General features: G+C 48.0%; 1 protein-coding gene across 1 annotated transcript in view; it reads left to right on the plus strand.

Annotated features, from left to right (window-relative positions):
* Abcc4 (ATP binding cassette subfamily C member 4) overlaps positions 1-25,323 on the plus strand; it is a 216,248-nt gene that overhangs the window by 184,352 nt on the left and 6,573 nt on the right. The window contains exons 27-30 of the mRNA XM_052190656.1: positions 8,886-8,975; positions 12,004-12,176; positions 12,849-12,954; positions 22,794-22,928. Coding sequence (XP_052046616.1) covers positions 8,886-8,975; positions 12,004-12,176; positions 12,849-12,954; positions 22,794-22,928 — 504 coding nt within the window. The remainder of the gene's footprint in view (positions 1-8,885; positions 8,976-12,003; positions 12,177-12,848; positions 12,955-22,793; positions 22,929-25,323) is intronic.

A 25,323-nucleotide genomic window follows, 5' to 3' on the forward strand; every position in this document is an offset into this window, starting at 1 on the left:
CTTCCAGCATGGGCTCATGTGTTATAGAGTACTGAGAACCTAGCACCCTGAGAGAAGGGGAATGTGGCCTCTGAGCCTGTGGCCTCCGAAGGCTAGCGCTTCCCACCCTGACATTGAGGGTACAGGTCATAAGAGAGCACCACCCCACTGTGATGAGGTTGTGGAGAAATTAAAACTCTGTGTTTTACTAATGGGAATGTAAAATGGTACAGCCACCATTTTACACACAAGCATGGGACTCCCTACGAGACTGATAATAGGACTACAATTTCTTCCAGCTGTTTTATTATGAGTGTAGGAGCGTGTATGTGAGTATATACTCACGCACACACGCACATATGAACCAAAAGCAGGGGACAGCAGAGATATTTGTCCATCCCAATTGATAGCAGTGGTGTTCACAGTAGCCTGGAGGTGGAAGCCACCTAAGTGTCCGTCAGCAGATAAATAGCTAAAGACAAATGTGGTTTATACAAACAGTGGGACGTCACCTGGCATTAAGAAGGGAGGAAATTCTGACGCGTGCTACAACATGAGCAACCTCTAAAAGCCTCTAGCAGCTTGAAACTGTTCACAGAATGACAGAGAGTGAAAGGCTCTGATCATATGAAGAGCGTTTAAATTCACGGAGACACAGTCCACGGCATCCATTACGGACCGGTGGACGATGGGAAGTGGTTTTGTTTAATGGATGTGGGGATTAAGGTTTTAAGAAAAATAAAAGCCCTGTGATTGGTGATGACCACCACAGACGATCGTAAGAACACTTAGCACCACTGTTCAGAGATTTAAAATGATGGAGAGGGGAGAGACTGGGAGGCTCAGTGAGGAAAGGCCCACCCTGCCAGGCCCAGTGACCTGAGTTAGATCCAAGTTACCACTTGGTAGTAGGAGGAAACTGACCAGAAAGTTGTTCTCTTAGCTCCACAAGTAAACTCTGGCTCTTGCATGTACGCGCACCGTCTAGTAAGTAAATGTAGTAGTAGTAGTCGTCGTAGTAGTAAATGATTAAGACATAGATCATAGATTTCTTGTACTTATATTCTGACAAGTGTTTTTAAACATCAAAAGACAACACTTTTAAGAGAAATAAAGGAAGAAATCTTGTATCACATAAAGCCCCTCTGAGCATGAGAAGCCTGGTTATAGGAGAAATAAGAGCTCAAATCCCAAGGGCTTTGAATCTCAGAAATGGGCCCGAGAAGACACCAGTGTGTCTGTAAAATATGCTCACATCCTTGGATGGTAGGATCTAGAAATATGCCCCATGCTACTTTTAATATTTCTTACTAAGAGATGGTGTGTGCTTGTGTAAATAAAAGAACTCTAAATAAAGAAGCAGTGTTGAGACAATTCTTGGCTCTCTGGAAATGGTCTGGAAGCACATCTGAGCAAAGACTGACACACCTTGACGTCGCAGGGCTTGGTGCTGTTCCCTGAGTTCCCACCTCCTTTAGTACAAATGCCCCGTGGATCTGCTCCCAGGAATGTGTTCATAAAACAGTGCTTAGATTTGTGTCCTTGTAGAACATGGTCACCAGGCACTGCAAGCATGGAGCCTTCTTGTGCCTGGCTCCTGGGTGCTAGCTGGTTGACATAGAACTGCACATGTGTGAAGACCCTGGGATAGACTGCAGTGTGCAGAGACCTCAGGATAGACTGTGCAGTGTGCAAAGACCTCAGGATAGTCTGTGCAGTGTGCAAAGACCTCAGGATAGTCTGTGCAGTGTGTAAAGACCCCAGGATAGACTGTACAGTGTGCAAAGACCCCAGGATAGACTGTGCAGTGTGTAAAGACCTCAGGATAGACTGTGCAGTGTGCAAAGACCCCAGGATAGACTGTGCAGTGTGCAAAGACCCCAGGATAGACTGCGCAGTGTGTAGAGACCTCAGGATAGACTGTGCAGTGTGCAAAGACCTCAGGATAGACTGTGCAGTGTGTAAAGACCTCAGGATAGACTTGCAGTGTTAAAGACCTCAGGATAGACTGTGCAGTGTGCAGAGACCTCAGGATAGACTGTGCAGTGTGTAAAGACCTCAGAATAGACTGTGCAGTGTGCAGAGACCTCAGGATAGACTGTGCAGTGTGAAGAGACCTCAGGATAGACTGTGCAGTGTGAAGAGACCTCAGGATAGACTATGCAGTGTGCAGAGACCTCAGGATAGACTTGCAGTGTTAAAGACCTCAGGATAGACTGTGCAGTGTGCAGAGACCTCAGGATAGTCTGTGCAGTGTGTAAAGACTTCAGGATAGACTATGCAGTGTGTAAAGACCCCAGGATAGACCGTGCAGTGTGTAAAGACCCCAGGATAGACCATGCAGTGTGTAGAGATCTCAGGATAGACCGTGCAGTGTGCAGAGACCTCAGGATAGACTGTGCAGTGTGCAAAGACCTCAGGATAGACTGTGCAGTGTGCAGAGACCTCAGGATAGACTGTGCAGTGTACAGAGACCTCAGGATAGACTGTGCAGTATGCAGAGACCTCAGGATAGACCATGCAGTGTGTAAAGACCCCAGGATAGACTGTCCAGTGTGTAAAGACCCCAGGATAGACTGTGCAGTGTGCAGAGACCTCAGGATAGACTATGCAGTGTGCAGAGACCTCAGGATAGACCATGCAGTGTGTAAAGACCCCAGGATAGACTGTCCAGTGTGTAAAGACCCCAGGATAGACCATGCAGTGCATGTGCTTACTGTCAACCTGGCCCATGTTTTCATCTTTCTCCGACTGCTGGGAGGGAGTGGCTCTGATGAGGTCTCCTAGCTCCCCAGGCTGAGCTCCTGTAATTATTTCCTTGGATTCTTCATGAAGGATCAGTGCATGAGAAAATGGGAAAGGCCCGATTTGCGGTTCTTAACAATAAATAGTAACTATTCAATAAATAGTAACTGTCATTAAGGACTGTAGTACAGTCCTATAGGTATATAACCCATTCTAGAAAGACTTGGGTCATTAATTTCCATTTATGTTTTTGTAGTCCCTGGTGATTTTCTTTAAATCAAATTATTTACGTAAATTAAAGTTAGTGAAACAGGAAGCAGAAACAAAACAAACAAAACCTCCCAAACTTTACAGACATTCCTCCGAGACATACCAAAACCGCACATACGTGCCGCCCACGTAAACCTGATAAGTCTAATGTTTTTCTCACAGAACAGCTTTTCCTGACAGTCGGACTGTAGCCATGGACGCCGTAGCACGGCCTCAGTGAAGTTCTAGTGTGTTTGTGCTCCTCCCTGCACACATTTCTTAATGATTTTCCTCCATCCGCTTCTCTAGATGCTTGGTTACTGTGGGAGCCTCTGTGTTTACCTCCTTCCCCCCCTCAACCATCCCCAGACACTGCTGCATGCCCTCATTTGCCAAAGACTCAGGCCTGGCAGCTGCATAGCCAAAATTCCCCATGCATGCCACCTCCTGATGCTCTGGTGGCCAACCATGTGAACTCCACACTATATCCTGATGCCTCGTGGGTCATGTGTTCACCTCCACACACCCACATGCTCAGAAACAAACATCTCATAAGCGCTATCACTCCAGTCTGTGCTGTGATATTTTTTATTCCGTTTATCTCAGTCCAGTTTATATAAAAGACAAAATGAATGACAGTCAGGAGCCACAAAATTGATTTCATGAGCCACTGGTCTCACGCCTGCCCTTCGAAAATGCAGTGCCCACTGCCCTGCCTTGTGGCTTGGTGCCTGCTGACTGTCAACATCCTGGGAAGGGAGAACCTTTGTTATAGCAGTCCTGGAAGGCAGGGAGGAAAGGAGCCTGGAGATTTATAACTAATCTTTAGCTAACACGGTGGCATCAGAACTTAGCACCAACTAGGCTCTACGTTATCTTTCTTGTGAATGTTTATAAGCAAATGACATCCCATCAGATATTTTAGTCACTGTCCTTTCTATCCACCCTGCCTAGGAAGGGTTCCTAAAACGATAGCCAAAGAAGATGAATAAACTCAGAGTAAAGTCGAAGTAAGGGAAAGCTGGTAGGCATCTTTCCCTGAGGCTCTTGGCTTAGTCAGGGGCTTGGGAAGACTGGCTTGTGAAGGTGGCCTTGCCAGAAGGACACAAGTGGCACATAGGAAATCACCGTAGATCCATGGACTCGCTGGGTGCCCTGAGCTGACGGGGCACCACGATGCTCTGCCGTGGCCGCAGAGCCCATCCTTGCATGCCTAGGGTCTCGATGGAGGTAGAGAAACAATCAGCAGAGCTGCATGGGTCAAGCATCCCGCGTCCCGAAGAGAGCAGGAGCCAAAGCTGGTTGTGTTGCACAGGAAGCAAAAGAGAAATCAAGTTCTGCTACCAAGCTGCAGGTCTACAAGAACCAAGCCAGCAGCCTGGGTGGGGAGCCGCAGCTTCCTGCTCTCGTCTAAGCTCCTCCCCTTAGCAGAAGTCTTTGTCCACCTCCCAGGGGCTGTTCAGAAGTAGGGTTTAAGGAACAGAGGCTTCCCAAGATCTGTGAACAGGTCTGGGCGGGATCCCGAGCTCCTTTAAGGAACAAGTGAAGGGAGACAGAGCCCCACGCTAGCGAGCGGCCTGTGTAGTTTCCTTGAGCAGAATGGCTGACACCTGTACTTCCTCTGTATCCCCCACCACCACTGCCCGGAAGAGAAGCCCAGGAGGAGCCTGGCTTCAGGGAATAGCTCATCAGAAAGCATCTGCAAATGTGAATTTCCATGTTTTCTCAGGGCAGAATCTCCTTACAAGCAGAGCCCCGTCGTTTTGGCACCAAGGAAATGTTCTCAATCAAAGAGCAATTCACAGCAAATTCCCATTTACAACGGCTCACAGGGGCTGATGTGTACCGACATCTGTAATCTTTATCGTGATCAAACAGATTCTTTGTGTATGTTTAATAGATTCCCTTTGTTTGTACCAAAACAAAAAGCCAGGTGTTTTTTTAAACAACCCACTTCTTTTTAAAAATTCCCCTGAGCTTCTAATGAGTTTAAAAGGTTAGCCAGAGCTGCTAGCTGCTATGCCTCTTTAAGGCCCCTTTCTGAGCACCCTGGGGTGTGTGTGTGTGTGTGTGTGTGTGCGTTTGTGTGTGTGTGTGCGTTTGTGTGTGTGTGTGTTTCAAAGAGACAAGAGTGTAGGTGTGCTGTTATTAGTAAAGAAGTACAATTGGATCCCAGCCTAATGCAGTCTCTTTGTTCTGCACACTGAAGTCTTCATTAAAACCCACAGCACTGCTCCCTGGAGCTGGTGACCTTTTGGTGTTTAAAGACGACTTTACAGGACTTAAATTCTTCTCTCCTTGTGAGCGAACAATGTTGTCTTCTTCTGAAAATGCATGATGACCCTGTGCGTTCAGAGGCTATGGGGCTAAGGGAAGAAGAAAAGTGAAACCGAGACTGAGGAGACGCCACCTTTGATACCAGAAACCCCTGCCCTGCCTAAGGATCAGGGTAGACACAATCCAGGCCCCGATGCGTGGATATTTTAGGAGAGGGATGTTTCCAAGTCGATGCCCTCAAAAGATGAGAACAAGCATTGAACTTAATTTCTGTCTGTTTGTACTTTTCTTCTTGGTCCCTGGTTGGCTTAAGTGTCTGAAGTCGAGGGGGTGAGTTTCTCCTTAGCATAATGGAGGCCCAGCTTGTAGCCTTACATTCAAAAGGCCTAGGAACGTCTCTAGTTTTGAGGACCGGGATTATCAGCTTGCTACCCCGGATGCTTTGACTGGCCGCTTCACGGTGACGTGCCTCCTAAGAGCGTGTGTTATGTTAGTACCACCCAGAAGCTCGCCACTGAACATGGGCCCAAGGCTTACGGCGGTCACTGGATGAAGAAGAACACGTTGACACCAGGCTTCCGACTTCATTGCTGTATTGAACACATTTATTTTACTGATTTTACTCTTATTAAAGCCTATATCATCAGAGGAAATACGGAGGCTAATAAATTAGGTCATTGGTTCCTCCATTGATTCCCCCCCATACACACACACTGAAATCTTCTGCCTGCAGTTTTTATAGCACTTACTTATAAGACTAGTTTGTGAACTTCATTGCCTAGAGGAGGGTACATTAAATAATAATACCTATCAGAGATGATAATTACCTTGACCCTTATCTATGCCTCTCTCAGTGTGGTCTGCTGTGAGCGCCCTTTCCTACCTTCTGAAGATAATGTTAGGATTCTGTTTGGCACCCTGGATGAAGGAAATGAGCAGGGCACACACCGCGCTTGCCCTGGTCAAGGCAGCACTGTGGACAAATTGCCTGCTACTTTTAAAGGAAAGAGACTTTAGCCAGTTAGCGTTTTATTAAATCGCTCTCCTTGTCCAACAAACCTTGATGAAACTTTACTTAGGAAACGTGTATCTGGCATGTTGCAACAAAGAAAACTGCTCTTGTTTACCTAATTTTCTTCTAACATTGCTAAATAAACGTGAGTGATTGGCAGTATAGATTTAACAGAGACCCTTCTTTTAGTGAATGGTGGTCTGGGGATAATTAGCCAAACCTCCCAAGGGCCTCCTGTGTGAGGCCGGCATTTAGGATACAAGATGAAGCAGGTTCTGTGGCTGGTGTATATAATAGGAAGGAGTTTCTGACGGGAGAAGGTAGGGATAGGGCAGGCGTGAGTACTGCTCATGAGATGCGGCATCGGGCCAGAACTGTCATTCCTAAGGCTGTTGCTAGAGCAGCAGGCCACCATTGCTACTGTGCTAATGTTATGAACCTTGTATCGCCAGCAGTCAGTTGCCTTAGTGTCCAGGGTGGGCACTGTGAAAGTCTAGGGGGTCTCTTCAGAGCCTAGGCCTGACATCCTGGATGTGATTTTGCTATCTGAGAGGAACCTGGAGGAAGAAAAGCTGAGGTAATATCAGATCTCCTGGACAAGGAAAGTGACCTGACCTTAACATGGACAACGAAGCCGTCCCTCACTCCTCACATGGGCTCATTCCTGACCATGGTTACCTCAAGGCCCTCCCTCATACACACATCCTTAGAGCCACTCAGTCAGGGCCCCTGCATAGCATTTTGGCCATGGTGCTGAGCCTGTGAGGAGAGGTCAGAGGAGCATCAAAGAGAGGACGGCTGGCAGACAGCAGTTTGCCTTCTGTGAACCTCACAGAAGCAACAGGACAGGTTATCTGTCTTGTTAGACTCTGAGTTGTGCTTGCTCGGCCTCCCTCCCTCTCCTTCCCTTCTTCCATGTGTGTGTGTGTGTGTGTGTGTGTGTGTGTGTGTGGTGTGTGTGTGGTGTGCGTGTGTGGTGTGCGTGTGTGTGTGTGTGTGTGTGTGTGCGCGTGTGTGGTGTGCGTGTGTGGTGTATGTGTGGTGTGTGTGTGTGTGGTGTGCGTGTGCGTGTATGTGGTGTGTGTGGTGTATGGTGTGTGTGTGGTGTGTGTGTGTGTGGTGTGCGTGTGCGTGTATGTGGTGTGTGTGTGTGTGTGTGTGTGTGTGTTTTAAATCTGAAGTCTGAAGAATGTTTATTCTGCTAAGAAAGCCCCACCACATGTAGATGGCCATTTATCTTTCATCTTAAATTCTGTAATTTTAAGCATAACCTTAGATAAGCCTTTTGAACTCCTTCATTTTCAAATTTCTTATGACTTCACAATCAACATTGCACAAATAAAATTCAACAAGGTGGTCATAGTTTGGGGGTTCTGTGAGGGTACACATTGGGGTGCTGTGAGGGTACACATTGGGGTTCTGTGAGGGTACACATTGGGGTACTGTGGGGGTACACATTGGGGTACTGTGGGGGTACACATTGGGGTGCTGTGGGGGTACACATTGGGATGCTGTGAGGGTACGCATTGGGGTGCTGTGAGGGAATCGGAGGAGCACAGCCCTAGTCTTCTACAAATTTTTTTTCTATCACTAATCTAAAACTAAGAAGCAATAGCAGTATTAATCTTTGAAGAAAAGCCCTCCTCTGTTCATGGCCCTGCCTCTAGGCTAGGTGACACCCCACACGTGCAGCCCAGGAACAGTTCTCCAGGACCCTTGGGAAAGGCGTGTGTGACTCCTGTGTTCCTCACATCTGTGACCTCACGATTCTTAACAGCCAGCTGGGCCTTCCCCCTGCTCATGTCTCAGGGCCTGGCTTGTTAAAACTCCCAGAAGAAAATCCATGCAGCCTCGCTAAGCATACACACACACACACACACACACATACACACACACACACACGCACACGCACACACACACACGACACTGCCTTAAAACCTAGAAGGCGGCATGTGAGTCAGGAGCCGTTTAACCGTGAGTGACTCCTGAAGCAGAAGAATGGACAACGTGCTACCTGCTGTCCGAGCTTCACAAAGGGCCTCGGCTGCCTGGCCCTCGTAGTTAGTAACGAGGTTCCCCAGACTGGCAGTCCGATGCATAGGCGAGGTAACGTGGGGATTGGCTGATGTGGCCGCAGGGGCCTTTCCCACAAATGGAGGAGCCACCAGCTTCGTTAGCCGCCATCCTCCCTGAGTGAAGAATAGAACGTGTCCCAGAAGGCTCCTCACCAGAGGAGGAAGTAACAGGTTCCACTCAAGCACAAACTGTCCATGCCACGTGTGGTTTTCCAGAGTCCTGTCACCACTGGAAAGTAATTCTTCAAGTTACTCCAATATCTGCTGTTTAGGACCAGGAAAATGTTTTTAACAACAGGAGCTCACCTTCCCCGTTTTATTCTTAAGATGGAGCACTGCCGTGGCTGCTTTTGTCAGCGTTCGCACGCTGGGAAGGTATTTTGGAGCACATCTGTAGGATGGGAAATTTAAGAGCAGTGACATTTTGTGAGCAAGCACGTGAGACCTTAGAATCAGTGGTTGTTGTGAACCTGGTGCCTTTGTCTTCCTGTCTGTTCTGTCCTGGGAGTCAGAACATAGTGGTGACACTGACTCTCTTGGGCTCTTAGGAACCCGTCCTGTTCACTGGGACGATGAGGAAGAACCTGGACCCCTTCAACGAGCACACGGACGAGGAGCTGTGGAGTGCCTTGGAGGAGGTAAGGTTCGTCACCAGCGTCTGTGTGCCCCGAGCATTTGAGGGCAGCAGGGGCTAGGGCTTGAACTAGCTTTAGTTGCCGCTAAAGCTTGGGGAGCATTGCTGTCTGTGAATGGGTGTGATGTGTATGTTAAATACTAGCTTTGTTGAGGGCGTCCCCTTCCATAAGCCTTCCCTACGCTGTACACTCTAGCTCCACCGCAAGACCCCAAGGCCGTGTGCAGTCAGGGCAGAAGTGCATACACATCAAGGGGGCATGTCAACAGTCTGTTGTGATTGACAGGTGCACAGAGGCACAGGCGCTCATGAGATGGGCTGTGCAGCTCAGAAGGTAGTGCTGTGCGGCAGCCCTTTATCTTACTGCTTTTCGGGGGTAGGAGACACCTGGGGAAATGAGGCATCTGTTTTCATTATTAACCAAAGGGGAAAACGACGTCATACTTCCACAGAACGCTTGAGTCTCATGAGAAAGTGTTTATAAAAGCAGATTACACAGAATATGAGAGTGCTGTTTACTGACAAACCTGTCATTGTAACGCCGCAGCAGAGTCCAGCAGGCAGACTCCTGGAGCCGTGGTTAACTTGCTGTATTGATACCTTTAATTTTGGAGGATTTTCCTGTTATTTGTCTAGTGTGTCCCGCTTCTTGGGGATTCCTTACTCAGGCAAGCGAGGGATGCAGTCTGAACTGTTCTGTACTGAAATAGTTTAGAATACTATAGCTGCATTAACTTTCCTGAAATTTTAAATTTTAAATGATTTCCCTGTTTTAAGTATCACTGCTGTGACATCCTGGGGCCCATTAATTTTTATAAGTGATATATATCTTTTACAATCATTTAATAATGTGATTGTATTCTACATAAGAGTATATTCATATGAATTTATTTTCTAACTTGTAGAAACAGGTATGGATGAGACATTCTTACGGCTCCGTCATAGGTTTGAACAGTTATTTGTTGAGAGCTTATTGCAGATTCCTAAGCTGTTAGATAGTCATCAGATAGACAAAACACTCCCACTTGGAAATGAAATTCTTGTGGAGAAGTTAGGACACCACCAAATGCTTATGCATACAAAATTAAGACTGATAAGCGCAGTAAAGAAAAACAACATGAAGAGACCTGGATGAGGGCAGGACTGGTAACAGACAAGGCCGATTGATCTCTTTGTAGCAAGCACCGCTCTAAATACTTACATGTACTGACTCATCGCGAGCAAAGGCATCTTGGCCGTGACAACACTGCGTCTCATTTGCCAGTGAGAAAGCAAACACGGGGAGAAGCCAGGCAGGACGTGAGCGCAGGCATCGCAGGGCTGTGCTTTTCATTTCACAAATGTACGGCCTGGCACAGGGGGAAGGCTCAGTTGACAGCAGGCTTCCTTACAAGCGCAAGGACCTGAGATCAAGTCCCGGAGCCCACTCTTCAATCTGCTGCTCTGGTGCTGAAGTGTCCTGACACTTTGTTCTAAATCTCTCGGGGATAACCCGAGTTTGGCCTGAGTTCTGTAAAATTTCTCTAGAGGAAGACATATGTCCACCCCCGGTAGGACGTCTGTTACGCTGGAATCAAGGCACTTCATAGCTTTAGTGATACCAGACTGCTAACTTAGGAGGAGCACACACCAGGGCCCTGACATGGAAGAAGTGAGTCACAGCTGCTGGGCTGCTCCACACTCTTCCCGTTAGTTAAAATTTCCAAAATGGTGGGGTACCTACAGGATTATTTCTTCAGGGGGCCAAGTTTCCTACAATAACTCCTATGCAGAATTATTTGCATAAATTACATTTATGTAAATGATTTATGTAGATGCACTTTACATTTTCTAGAGTCCATCTTATATAGGGGAAGAGCTTCATTTCTGAGACTCCCACGATTGCCCGGCAGAGGACCATGGTGGGTGTCATGTAGCAGGAAGGGAGTTAGGGTGGTAAGGTGGGTGGCTCTGAGATGCACCAGCTTCACTGAGGTATAATTTAGATAAGGGTCATCACAGTGATTAGGGTTTTTATCTGTCACCTCATTTTAATTCATAGAGTTCATGATTCTCAGTCACTAATCTGTCCTGCATTTTGTCACTGTGAACTCTTAAAGCTGTCTCTTCACTAACCATTGAGAAGAGGCATCTTCAGGTCATTGTGTAGACGGCGAATCAGCAGAGAGCACATGCTGCTCTTGCAGAGAACCCACGTCTTTTCCACACCAGGCAGCTCACTGCACCCATAACTACAGCTCCAGCCATCTGATGCCCTCTTTATGCCTCCATGGGAATTCACATGCATGGACATATACACACACACACAGAGACGCAGACACATACAGGCACACATAGATACACACACAGGCACACACATAGATACACATACATACATACAGACAAATAGATACACACACAAGCACAGACACATATATACACACATATAAATACACAGACAACCGGGCGGTGGTGGCGCATGCCTGTAATCCCAGCATACAGGGAGGCAGAGGCAGGCAGATTTCTGAGTTCGAGGCCAGCCTGGTCTACAGAGTGAGTTCCAGGACAGCCAGAGCTATACAGAGAAACCCTGTCTCCAAAAACCAAATCCAAAAAACCAAAAATAAATAGATAAATAAATACACAGACATACAAAAACACACAGGCAGACACATAAACACAGATATAAACAGAGGCACATATACACACACATAAACATACACATACACAAATACATAGAGATACACAGACACACATATACACACAGATAAACAAAAGCACACAGATATTCACACAGGCACACCACAGACACACATTTTAAAAAACAAAATTAAATCTTGTTAAAGGGATGTTCCCTGTCTTGCCCTGTTTCACCAAGGGGTAGTCAGTCTTCCCTGACACAGTTAACGGCATAAGCAGTGTTACTCTTACCCAGGACCAACAGACCATGCTTATCACTGGTTACGTGATCTTTACAGAGCTCCCAGGAAGAAGTGCTTCAAAGCTCTGGTCATGATTTGCCTAATAGTTCATTCTTCTGTCTACCTCTGTAGGTACAACTTAAAGAGGCCATTGAAGATCTTCCTGGTAAAATGGATACTGAATTAGCAGAATCAGGATCCAATTTCAGTGTTGGACAGAGACAGTTAGTGTGCCTCGCGAGGGCAATTCTAAAGAAAAACCGGATACTGATCATTGATGAAGCAACTGCAAATGTGGATCCAAGGTAAGAACCTAAGGCTGACTTCACAGTACAGAGCCAAGGCTGCCATGGGCGTGGTACAGACCTAAAGCTGCCGTGGGCGTGGTACAGAGCCAAGGCTGACGTGGATGTGCTGTTGAGCATGAATTCTAAATGTGGCTCACAGGAAGGTTTTGACAACACTAAGGGATGACAGGGTGTACCAGCACTTCAGATGTGTGGTGTGCTAGTGTATATATTTTTTAAAATCATCTTCTGGCTGCGCATATCTCATTATGCACATGCAAACGCACCAGAGTCCGGCATCTAAAACCTAACTCCAGGCATTTCAGCCCCAAGCCTTCAGCCGTTCAGAAGTGGGGTGCTTAGCTTGTATCCTAGTCATCCCCCCATCCCCCGAGGGAATTAGACTCCCAGGTTCCCAATCTGTTTCAAGCAGTTTGGAGGAAAGAAGAATCATTTGTGTTGTCTCTAACTAGACCGTTTAGATTTCAGCTTTCTAAGAGGGGAGGGTGTGCAGGGTGGTTGTGCATGCCTGTAACTGGAGCTCTGGGGTACAGAACCACCTGAATTAGCATAGTGGGTTCAAAGCTAGCCTGAGTTCCCTATAATAATGATGATGTTAAAAAGGGTTTTACAAATGTTGTTAAGCGTCATGAGATGTTTCCTCACCTTTGCCAACCTCTGTGATTCCAGAACCGATGAGTTAATACAGCAGAAAATCCGGGAGAAGTTTGCCCAGTGCACAGTGCTCACCATTGCACACAGACTGAACACCATCATTGACAGTGACAAGATAATGGTGAGTCCTCCCCTGGAGGTGCCCACAGGTGCTCGCAGCACCCTCCTTTATCCTTCCTTCTAAACAACATTAAGAAGTCCCAGTAAGCTAAGCCCCCAGCTCTTGTGTTCCCAGCAGCGCCTCAAGCGCTATGTGTGCACTGAGTCCTACTGGACACACCTACCTTTGATGGACACCTTTGTCTGCTGTTTCTTTAAATGTATCTGCAGGACCATCTAAAGACGAAATGTCCCAAACCAGGCAATGCATCACAATTTTGTTTCATACTCTGTGGTAGTAGGACATTTTGTCATGCCACCTGTTGTAGTCGGAGGTTTGTATTTCTGCACAAACATCACAACCAAGAAGCAAGTTGGGGGAGGAAAGGGTTTATTGAGCTTACACTTCCACATTGCTGTTCATCAGCAAAAGAAGTCAGGACAGGGACTCAAGCAAGTCAGGAAGCAGGAGCTGATACAGTGGCCATGGAGGGATGTTCCTTACTGGCTTGCTTCCCCTGGCTTGCTCAGCCTGCTTTCTTATAAAACCCAAGAATACCAGACCAGGGATGGCACCACCCACAATGGGTCCTCCTCCACTTGATCACTTAATTGAGAAAATGCCCCACATCTGGATCCCATGGAGACATTTCCTCACCTAACGCTCCTTTCTCTGTGATAACTCCAGCCTGTGTCAAGTTGACACAAAACCAGCCAGTACACCTCCCTTGTCACCGCTTCCCTTGATCAGAAACCAATCTTTCTGGGAGTGGACAGATGACGCGATAGTCAGGAGCTCCTGTGCTTTTAGCTTTTGCCACACACCCCTTGCCGAGAACTCCAACCTCAGTTCCCAGCACCCACATAGAGAAGAAGAGGAAGGTTAAGGGTCAAGAAAAATCCCTTGTGTGATTATCTTAGGGCTTTTCCTAGTTTGCTCTCTGTTGCTCTGGGAAACACCAGGACCAAACACACCTTAGAATAATGCTTTATTTCATTTCATCCTATACTTTATGGTCTATCGCTGGGGGAATACAGGGCAGAAACTAAAGCAGAAGCCCTTGAAGAATGCTTCTCACTGGTTCGTTCTTCATGCCTTGCTCAGTCTGCTTTTCCACACACCCAGGGCCACCTGCATGACCTGCAGATCCTATGTGTGCTCCCTGGGGTTCACCTACCCGCAGCAGGGAAGGACAGAGTCTTAAAGAATGTCAGACAATCATTTCTAACTCTTACCAGTATTAACTCTAATCACTATGTAACCCACTTGTGGTTTTGTATGTATGAACATCTAGTTCTTGAGTATCCCTTTCACCAAGCGTCTCTGTTATTGTCAGTGGTGTTTAGTGTTTGGTTTTCTAGTGTCTCCTGGTAAATCTTCAGGGCCTGTGTTTTCTCTCATTATCTACATCTAAATCCTTAGTGTGGTTTGACATGGCAGGTTACAATCTGGCCCTTCCCTCACGTCCTGACCTCAGCCCACTGCCCCGTCCCTCTCTTTGCTACGGATGAAGCCACTGCTGTGGATGAAGCCATGGTGGTGTTCCCCTTGTCCTTCGGCGAGTGGCTACTGTCTGACAGCTGTGCTTTCTTCCTCCTGAATGTTGGCAGCTTGGACCAAGGCTAGCAGTGTAAAGAGAGAAACGAGTGGATTGGGGTGAGGTGGCAAACAGTGTGACTAGACTTTGATTGAATGCAGGTTGTGGGAGGAAAGAGGACTCTGTGTTGGTTTCCAAGGTGAACAGCAAGCACTGGGATTTGTGGGTGAGACCAGGGTGAAGTCAGCTTGGAAAGAGTTGTCTTTGAACACATGACTTTTCATTTCCCTGTGACAATGGCCCTCTCCCTTGGAACTCCAGTGTGGGGGAAGTCTTTAGATCATGTCCCCGGCCATGGAGATACCAGAGACAAAGCAACATCAGAGGAGATTCCCCCAAGAAGTGGAAATATGGTTAGTTGAGCTGCTTTCTGTTGTAAGAATGGCACAGGGGACCCAAAAGACACGCATCCTCTTCTTTCAAAGTTAGGGAGTTAGATTCGGATATATCCAGCCAGGATGAAGCTTCTGTTGTATTTTAGAACTTCTGATCCTCCCCCGACTTTCAGCTTGGTAGAACACCAGTGTGCCTGCCAGTTTTCTGTTACTGTAACAAGATACCAAAAATAACCAGCTTTTTAAAAGAAAAGATAAGTTCTGCTCCAGAATTTGGAAGTTTCTGTCTACAATCATCTGGTTCTGTGGTGAAGTGGTGCATCATGGGAGGATGTGTAACAAGGGCAGAGCTCTTCAACCATGGCCAGAATGCAAAAGAGAAAAGGAGGAGCCAAGATCCCATCAAGGCACAACCACATTGTCCTAAAAACTCCCAATTGGCCCCACCTCTTAAAGGTTCTACTGGCTCCAGTAGTTAATACTACTGGTTAATACTACTGTGGCCACCAGGCTTTGAACAAGGCAGAGGTCTTTAGAGACTTTCAGAATCAAACTACAGTGGGTATTCTTTGTCTAGCCTTTAAAGTTTGAAGCAGTTTCTGCTTTAGATACGCCTGGTCCTCTTGTAGAAAACAAGAGTTCTGTCCTGTCGTGTCCTATAAAGCACTACAGACATACACATGTGTCTTAGTCAGTGCTCTATTGCCGTGAAGAGACACCATGACCAAGGCAACTCTTGGAAGGAAGGCATTTAACTAGAGGCTTGCTTACATTTTCAGAGGGTTAGTCCCTGACCATCATGGTGAGAAGCAGACAGGCATGGCGCTGGAGAGGTGGGTGAGGGCTTTATATCCTAGTCTGCAGCAGAGGTGGGTGAGGGCTTTATATCCTAGTCTGCAGCAGAGGTGGGTGAGGGCTTTATATCCTAGTCTGCAGCAGAGGTGGGTGAGGGCTTTATATCCTAGTCTGCAGCAGAGGTGGGTGAGGGCTTTATATCCTAGTCTGCAGCAGAGGTGGGTGAGGGCTTTATATCCTAGTCTGCAGCAGAGGTGGGTGAGGGCTTTATATCCTAGTCTGCAGCAGAGGTGGGTGAGGGCTTTATATCCTAGTCTGCAGCAGAGGTGGGTGAGGGCTTTATATCCTAGTCTGCAGCAGAGGTGGGTGAGGGCTTTATATCCTAGTCTGCAGCAGAGGTGGGTGAGGGCTTTATATCCTAGTCTGCAGCAGAGGTGGGTGAGGGCTTTATATCCTAGTCTGCAGCAGAGGTGGGTGAGGGCTTTATATCCTAGTCTGCAGCAGAGGTGGGTGAGGGCTTTATATCCTAGTCTGCAGCAGAGGTGGGTGAGGGCTTTATATCCTAGTCTGCAGCAGAGGTGGGTGAGGGCTTTATATCTTAGTCTGCAGCAGAGGTGGGTGAGGGCAGGGGAACTGGGTCTGGTCTGGGTTTTGAGGTTTCATATAACAAGGCCACACCTCCTAAAATCCTTCCCAAATTGGTCTATGATTGAGGACCCCATCTTTCAAACATATGAGCCTGTGGGGGGCATTCTCATTCAAACCACCACAGCATGCCCATCAGCTGCAAAGCCTGATGTGCCAGAGGCCAGGGGCCAGGCTCAGGGAGTGGCTAAGGAAGTGATGCTAATGAAGGCCGTAAGCAGCAGCCATCACCAGTCGCCGTAGAGTTGAGTGATTACAAGTGCTTAAGGCGCAGTGATTATTCTCCCTTGCCTTGTGAACACTTCACCGGGGAGGCGGATGGGAATGGTTTTGTTGTAAGTAAATCAAACAAAAGACTTGTTGGGAAACAGCTGTGACCTAATTAATGGCTTTGTTTAAGTGTTGGCTTTCCAAAGGGAATTTTTTAAACCAGTTTTGGGTCATTAAGCACCGTCAATTTGTTAGGCTCAGAATTCTATTCTGTGAAGATGTTCTCTCAGTTTTAACTTTATTAAGCATAGTGCTGTAGTCTTTATGACAGCTAATTTAATCACTCTCATTTGTTCAGTTGCCACAAAACAATGGAGCAAGGCCGACAAATTGGAAAACCTCCTTCTCCGCACTATCTATCAGCACCATCTATCTCCACGTTAGACTTTTCCCGCCTGTTCTTAGGCTCACCTGGACACCTGGCTTCTGTTTCCCTTCAGCTGATAGCAGTGCTTCTTTCCAGGGTCGGCGTTTTCTGTCCACACAGCTCTGGGCTCTCCCAGGACTGAGAGCAAGAGGTGCTTGCCTAGGCTCCACAGCTGTTAGCACCGCCTGGGTGAGAGGCTGTCCCTGTCTGCAATCAGGGAATTCTAGGGAATTAAATTATAGAGAACCACAGGCTCAGAGACTCGAGTTGTGGCTCCCTGTTGACAGGCCACACTGTGGTCTCATAATCTTTACCTTTCTTCTTAGTTGTTTTCCTAGATAAAGTAAAACCAGTCACTACAGTCACACACCCAGCTTGGAAAGCAGAGCAGCTCTGGACTAAACTTTTACTTAAGTCTCTTCTTCACCTTTGTGGAACTTTTCTTCTTCGGTGAGCCTGCCTGGCCAAAACTAGGCTGTTGAAAAAGGCGAGAAAAGAAAAAGCGTATTGTCCCGTCAGCAATACGCTTACTCTTTCAAGTCAGATGTTCCGGGTGCAAATAACTAACATGGAAGTCCAGACTCCAGAGGAAGAAACGCAAGAGCGAGAGGCGAGGGGTGAAGATGGAGGTTACATGTTGCTCCTGCGGAATAGAAGATAGATCATTTCATAAAGCAGTTTGATTTACTCCCTCAGTCTTTTGCATGGGAGAGACCGGTATTTTAAAGCTGCAATCTCCTTTTCAATGTCAGGAGTGGCTATGCCCTGTGGACAAACTGGATTAAATTATTTTGAAATGGGTCCATCCAATTTTCACATCTGGGTCAACTCCCTGGCCCCTGCAGAGACGCAGATCTGATAACCTGGCCTCGCTTATGTAACTAGTTGACTCACCCAATATATTTGTCTTTGACCTGCTAGACAGCACTGAGCAATTTGAGGTTGTTGTTCCTGGAGAGATCCGGGTGTGAAGCGTGGCTGTCATATAAGCATGAATGTGGGGATTGCTTTACAGTTTATTTGGTCCAGGGAGGGAGGAGGCTTTTCTTGTTAAGCATATCAAGTGAGGAATGGAAGACTCACTGTTCTCTCTACGCACAGAGAACATTTAAACGTTTGGATCGGCTTTATGTGTGTGTGTTCTGAAAAGAAATCTAGATTGTTTGATCACCATGGCTGAGTATGTAAAAAGTTATGTGCCTGGCTGTAAACACCCACTCCCAACCGCGTGCATCCAGATGTGACTCTACAGTAGCTGCCTCGTCCTCTGTCCTTTCTCTTCCCAAATGTTTACAGGGCCGTGCCTTGGGTCTGCTTTTAAACTCTGTCCTGCCCGCAGATGTCGGTTTGAAGCCTGTGACTTCTGAGGCCTTGTCTTCCCTTCTGTCTTCCCACCCTCATGCAGGGCTCCCAGCGCATTCCGGACCCTTTCCTTCTAGTCTCCTCACACTCCCACGAGTGGGCGTGGCCCAGCTGTGCCCGGGGTCCAGTCCTTTGACTGGTTTTCTGCCCCTGCACTTTAAGAACTTGGTATGCTGGGTGGGGCCCGGCTTTGGAGACTCAGCAGTGAGCTAGTGGGGCGGGCTCCTGGGATAGGCGACATCATGTCTCCAGTCAGGGCTCATGCTGTTTGTGTCTTGAATGCGCATGTCCTCCCATCTGAGTTTTCCCTGTCTGATGAGCCTGTTTACCAGTCCTCTCCGTTCCTCTGCCCGTCCTCCCCGTTCCTCTGCCCGTCCTCCCTGTTCCTCTCCCCGTCCTCCCTGTTCCTCTGTCCATCCTCTCTGTTCCTCTGCCCGTCCTCCCCGTTCCTTTGCCCGTCCTCCCTGTTCCTCTGCCCATCCTCTCTGTTCCTCTTCCCGTCCTCCCCGTTCCTCTGCCCGTCCTCCCCGTTCCTCTGCCTGTCCTCCCCGTTCCTCTGCCTGTCCTCCCCGTTCCTCTGCCCGTCCTCCCTGTTCCTCTGCCCGTCCTCCCTGTTCCTCTGCCCATCCTCTCTGTTTCTCTGCCCGTCCTCCCTGTTCCTCTCTCCGTCCTCTCTGTTCCTCTGCCCATCCTCTCTGTTCCTCTGCCCGTCCTCCCCGTTCCTCTGTCCGTCCTCCCCGTTCCTCTGCCCGTCCTCCCTGAAGGTCTCCCTCGAGCCTTCCTCTGCTAGCTCCAGCTTTCTTGTCTCAGTGGTTTTGTTTTTTATCTTTTGTGAGAGTTGTTTAAATATCTTACCTGTCTTTAAGAACAGACTCTGGAAGGAAGGCTCCTTCTCTGCCTCTTGCACAGATCCTTAATGACGTGGGTCACTAAGTGTGTGATAACCATGCTGACCATAAATACCCAGCTCTGAGGTAACCTGAATTATCTTCCCAAACATTTTGCCTGCACGTAACTCATTCATTGTTGATCCTGAAAAGAGGAATAAAAATTGCTTTTTTTCCATTTGGGACCATATACCAGGCATACAGGATATAATCTAAATCCTCAGTATGATAAAATTTCACTGAACTGAACAGGTGACAAGTTTCTGATTAGAGGTGTGTTTTCTTGAATCAGGCAGAGTTATATTATCCAAATGAAGAGGTATGATAAGAATCGTTTTCCTTTTTCCTGCTGTTACTTTACATCTGATAATAAATGTTATGTTCTGGACACCCAGATGGGCAGGAGTCCCAGCACGGCTGCCTCCGGCCAGGGCCAAGCCATGTAATTTCTCTGACGGGTCAGTGTTCACCTCAGATCGGGAGCATGTGACCAGCCATCGAGTTCCTCTCTGAGGAGTCTCCATTCCTCAGACGGTGCTGTTGCTGTTGTGGGATGGATGGCACAGGCATATGTTAACTTACTTGTCCCGAGTGTGGGTTAGCACTGAGGACGGTGGACGCTGGCGATGGGCAAACCATGCCCAGTTATGTTACTTCTTGAGGACAAAGACAGATGCCTGGAACATAGCTCAGTTGGCCGAACTCTTGCCTCGCATGCCCCAAGCAACGGGATTGTTCCTCCAGACACTGCAAACCAGAGTGGTGGCTCACAGCTATGATCCCAGGTGCCGTGGCTCACAGCTGTCTATGATCCCAGGTGCCGTGGCCCACAGCTGTCTGTGATCCCAGGTGCCATGGCCCACAGCTGTCTATGATCCCAGGTGCCGTGGCCCACAGCTGTCTGTGATCCCAGGTGCCGTGGCCCACAGCTGTCTGTGATCCCAGGTGCCATGGCCCACAGCTGTCTGTGATCCCAGGTGCCGTGGCCCACAGCTGTCTGTGATCCCAGGTGCCGTGGCCCACAGCTGTCTGTGATCCCAGGTGCCGTGGCCCACAGCTGTCTGTGATCCCAGGAGCCATGGCCCACAGCTGTCTGTGATCCCAGGTGCCGTGGCCCACAGCTGTCTGTGATCCCAGGTGCCGTGGCCCACAGCTGTCTGTGATCCCAGGGGCCATGGCCCACAGCTGTCTGTGATCCCAGGGGCCGTGGCTCACAGCTGTCTGTGATCCCAGGGGCCATGGCCCACAGCTGTCTGTGATCCCAGGGGCCATGGCCCACAGCTGTCTATGATCCCAGGTGCCGTGGCCCACAGCTGTCTGTGATCCCAGGTGCCGTGGCCCACAGCTGTCTGTGATCCCAGGTGCCGTGGCCCACAGCTGTCTGTGATCCCAGGTGCCGTGGCCCACAGCTGTCTGTGATCCCAGGTGCCGTGGCCCACAGCTGTCTGTGATCCCAGGTGCCGTGGCCCACAGCTGTCTGTGATCCCAGGAGCCATGGCCCACAGCTGTCTGTGATCCCAGGTGCCGTGGCCCACAGCTGTCTGTGATCCCAGGTGCCGTGGCCCACAGCTGTCTGTGATCCCAGGGGCCATGGCCCACAGCTGTCTGTGATCCCAGGGGCCGTGGCTCACAGCTGTCTGTGATCCCAGGGGCCATGGGCTCACAGCTGTCTGTGATCCCAGGTGCCATGGCCCACAGCTGTCTGTGATCCCAGGGGTCATGGCCCACAGCTGTCTGTGATCCCAGCACTGGAGACATAAGGGCAGAAGGACCTAGCCACTGCAAGTCCCAGGTGTGCTGTTCCCCGAATGTGAGCCAGTGTGCGCTGCAGGATAGCCTGCCTTGTGGTCTGCTTTTGATGTACTTGTTTCCTTATTTTATGTGTGTGTTCCTGTTGCCTGCATGAACATCCTGTGCCTGTGGAGGCCGGAAGAGGGCAGTGGATCCCCTGGGGCTGGAGTTAGAGCTGTTGTGTGCTGTCACGTGGGTGCTGGTAATTACCCTAGAGTCCTGTGGCAGGGCAGCCTGTGCTCTCAGCTGCATCCCTCCAGGCCAGCTGCAGTGTGCCCACATATATAAAATAAATAAACCTAAATTCAGGCAGTCTATTACAGTCAGAGAACTCAGGGTCTACCCCGAAGTGGGATTTTAAGTTTACTTTTTGCTTTTGCAGAATAGAAAGTTCATCATTTTGTAAAGTAAGTTGACTCATTTACTTAGCCTTTAGCAAAGGAGAGACCTGCATTTCAAAATGGTGATTTCGCCCTCTGTTAACGTCAGGAGGGGTGGCTATGCCCAGTAATGCAATGCTTAAGTAAAATTATACATTCAGGGCATCTAAATTGGCATGCCAAATTATAGGACGTTTTAATTATTATGTGGATGTGACAGATTCAATTATTCTTGAACTCTTTTGAAAAAGCTGCCCTTAGCAGCTATTCACAGTAGTAAACAAAAGATTAACAGAAAAAAATGCCCTTTAGGAGACTCTATAAATGTTTCCGATTAAATACCATGGGCCAAATTAACTGTAATATCTAGATATGGAAAAACAACCCCAGTCCAGCATAGAGTTTCAGCGGCTTCTCTTGAGATAGATTTACTGTAAACACAGTCCAATGAAGAACGGAATAAGTACCGACTACACGGGGCTGTTTCCCTAGGTACGTCATTTGGGCCAGCTGTCTCCACTCTCTCTTCTGCCTGAAACCATTAACCAAAGCCACTAATGAGTGGACATGCTGGGTGAGGAGCACCTCCCTCCACCTCTCCATCGCCAGTGTGGATCAAGGAGCCATCAGCTGGCTGCAAGGCAGGCAGCTAAAGGGAGAAGGAAGGAAGCCAGCGAGGGAAGTTCTGCAGCTCCTAGGCCTTATGCCCTTCGGCTGTGTGGACTTGAGGTCACCAGAATTCTGAGCTCAGTGCCTCAGTTGCTTCCGTAGTCTTATTCAGAGAGAAATTAGATTTCTAGGGTGTTCTTCTGTGCACAGCAGCGCTGAATCTGCTTGTCTGACGTTTACCCGGGGTTGACTGACTGTAGGATGCAAACTCATCAGGCTTAGTTCCCCCTGCCAACCCTAAAGAACCTCTGGAAGCCATTCTCTCACCAGCTACTGCTCAGATCCTGTCAATCCAGCTTGGTGATTTACTCCCCAGCCACTGTTGCTTGGCTCTTCTGACATGACCCATGTCCTAAATAAACAGGTTGGTTTTCTTCAGCCCATAGATTTCTTAGCTCTGCCTGTACATATATGCACCCCTCAAAGCTCAGAGGCCGAGGGTTTTAAAAGCACTAACAGACTCTCCTAGTAGCGTTGGCAGAAAGCATAGAGCAACAGACAGCTGAGCACCTCATAATCATAGTCTAGAACTTTCATTTTTCTAAGTTCTCTGTAACATTAAAGTAATAAAAGGTCAGGTTGGCCTTTGTTTGCTTTGTAGCTCTGGGTAATCAAACCTTTCAAGGATTCTTCAGGCTGCCACCCAAATAGATCGTCTGTATTCTCCCCGGCCCCACCCCTTTCCGAAGCATTGTCTGTGTGATAATATATTGCTCCAAGACATTGTGTGTCTCAGTGGGCTGTTTTTCTGCTGATGCCCAGGTTTTGGATTCAGGAAGACTGAGGGAATATGATGAGCCGTATGTTTTGCTGCAGAATCCAGAGAGCCTCTTCTACAAGATGGTTCAGCAGCTGGGCAAGGGCGAAGCCGCTGCCCTCACCGAAACAGCAAAGCAGGTGAGTTGGCCCAGCGGCCGTAATTACAGTGTGTCTCACCAGTTCCCTCCTCGCCATTGGGCACCAGGGGTCTGGTTAAAAAAAAAAAAAAGAAAGAAAAAAGAAAAGAAAAGCACTGTGTGCCCTTTTCAATTATAAGCCTCTGGAGACAAAGCTTCAACACGTCCAGGGTTGAAGTCAGGTCTACCAGGACTTGGCAGGAGCACCCGGGGAAGGTGTGTGCGCGTGTGCACGTGCAAGCAGGCGTGCTGGAGAGGGAGTAAGCCCCGACGGCAGGCTCATTACATTTCTTTCTCATTGATGCTTACACATTGCAATGTAGGTATTGTTAGGATACATCCAGGAAGTTAGGTTAAGGCGAGAATGGAATATGTTTGCTATAAAAAGGTCTACTAGAGACACACCGAGGCTGCTCCTCTTCCTTACAATTGTAAAGAATACTATTATTACTTGTTCCTGCCTGTCTCCATAAACCTTCGTTGAGTTGGGGGTCCAAAGAAACCTATGTTTTTCTTCTGCTACCATCTGGAGAAGATAAATGTGCAAGCGGGATGTACCCAGAGTTGATTACACCTTAAGCTACAGCCTAGTGTGTGGCGTGGACAGGCTTTAAGGATACTCGCTGTGCGGGAGCTTTCCGACGTGCGCACACGGTTCCCTCGGGTAGCTGCACCCTGGGTAAGGGACTTACTGCCATGAAGCTTAGCTCTAGGTTCCTCAGTGCAGGTGTGGTTTTTGACCTTCATTCCTTTCTTTATTTCTCAGATTTCTCAACAATATAGACAATAAAATTGCTTGGGGTTGTGTAACATCTTAAGTCTCTATTAAAGACACCAGAACAAGAATCCATGTTCTAATGTCCTACCAGCCCTGGGTGGCAGTCACACCTGAAGCCCAGGCCCGCCTTCCACCGCCGAATCAGCGTATTACAAGTGGTGGCCGGAGAGCTGGCTCATCAGTTAAGAGCATGTGTTCCTCGGTCACGAGGGCCAGAGTTCGATTCCAGAACTCATCCATCAAGCCAGGCATCACACTTAGACATTGTGCGCACAGCCCACAGGCGTCCCTGATCACACAGACACACCCTGACACATGAATGAGGAAAATCAATTTTAAAGCTGATAAGTTAACAGATTGTGTGTGTTGGCTTCTGCATGCTAAGCTTGGGTGAGCGCACCTTCAGTCATCAGTGATAACAGAAGGGAGCAGACCAGCGAGCATTTCATCCGGCAGTGAGCCGTGACGGCGATGGCGTCCGGATGAGGCTTTGGTGCTCGCTGGGTGCAGTGCTCTGGGCTGTGATCCCCGTCCTCTGAACTTTATGTCTGCTTAGGAAGCCGTGGCTTGGAGAACAGAAGGGAGGGACCCAGAATCACAAAGCTAGTAAGTCATTGGAAGCATGTGTTTAAAACGTGCTTCACATTGTGGGTATCAGACAAGATGGCAGACATCTTAAGGCGGCAAAAGTGTATAAGGCATTTTACAAATGAAAACAGAAATTGGAACAGAGTGTTCAGGCTAGAACTTCCACTCCTGGCAATAGCAAGAGCAGCATCCAAGGTTTTCCTACATGGCTTTTGAGATTCAACAATTAAATGTGTACATGTTCATAAGAGTGTGCACATCCCCGTGTGCATGGACGCATGAGTGTGTTCACATGGAGACCAGTGTGTCACAGTGTCACTGTTCCGAATGCCATCCACCTCCTCCGAGATGACCTGGAGTGTGTCGATACCTGCTGGTGATCCCAGCGGGTGTCATCTCATCGAGCTTTTTACACAGGTGTGCAGACCCCGTGCTCACAGTGAGCACTTCCTGGACTGAACTCCACCCTCCACTGCCCACCCCCACCTCTTTAACTTTAAGAAGTAAAAGGTACCCGCTGGGCCATCCCAGTCTCCTGACTTACAGATCCTCTCCCTGGACACACACTGTCTCTATATTATTACATAATTATCTCATTCTTTTCGCTAAGGACCTTACAGTTATCCTTTCTCCACCTTCACTTCCCATCCTCCCCTTTGATTATAATCAGTTATTTTTTATCCCAGTGATTAAGCTCTCAAGTGTTTGTATTTAATTCTGCTTTACAACCAGTCAGTTTCTGATTTTCATTGATTCTTTCTGGCTTGAGATTGTTTTGTTACTGCTTTATACTTGTTGAATACATTTGCTTTTATTCTTTCTTATTCTTTTCTTTCTTACTTATTAATATAGATATTAACTATAACAGCTGTAACTGACATAGTAACTACAATAATCATGCTAATTGTAATGTAAATACAATACCGCATTAGCCATACCTCACCGCATTAGCCATACCTCACCGCATTAGCCATACCTCACCGCATTAGCCATACCTCACCTTAGCCATACCTCACTGCATCAGCCATAC

Source organism: Apodemus sylvaticus, chromosome 8, assembly GCF_947179515.1.
Source record: "Apodemus sylvaticus chromosome 8, mApoSyl1.1, whole genome shotgun sequence".
Taxonomy (NCBI): domain Eukaryota; kingdom Metazoa; phylum Chordata; class Mammalia; order Rodentia; family Muridae; genus Apodemus; species Apodemus sylvaticus.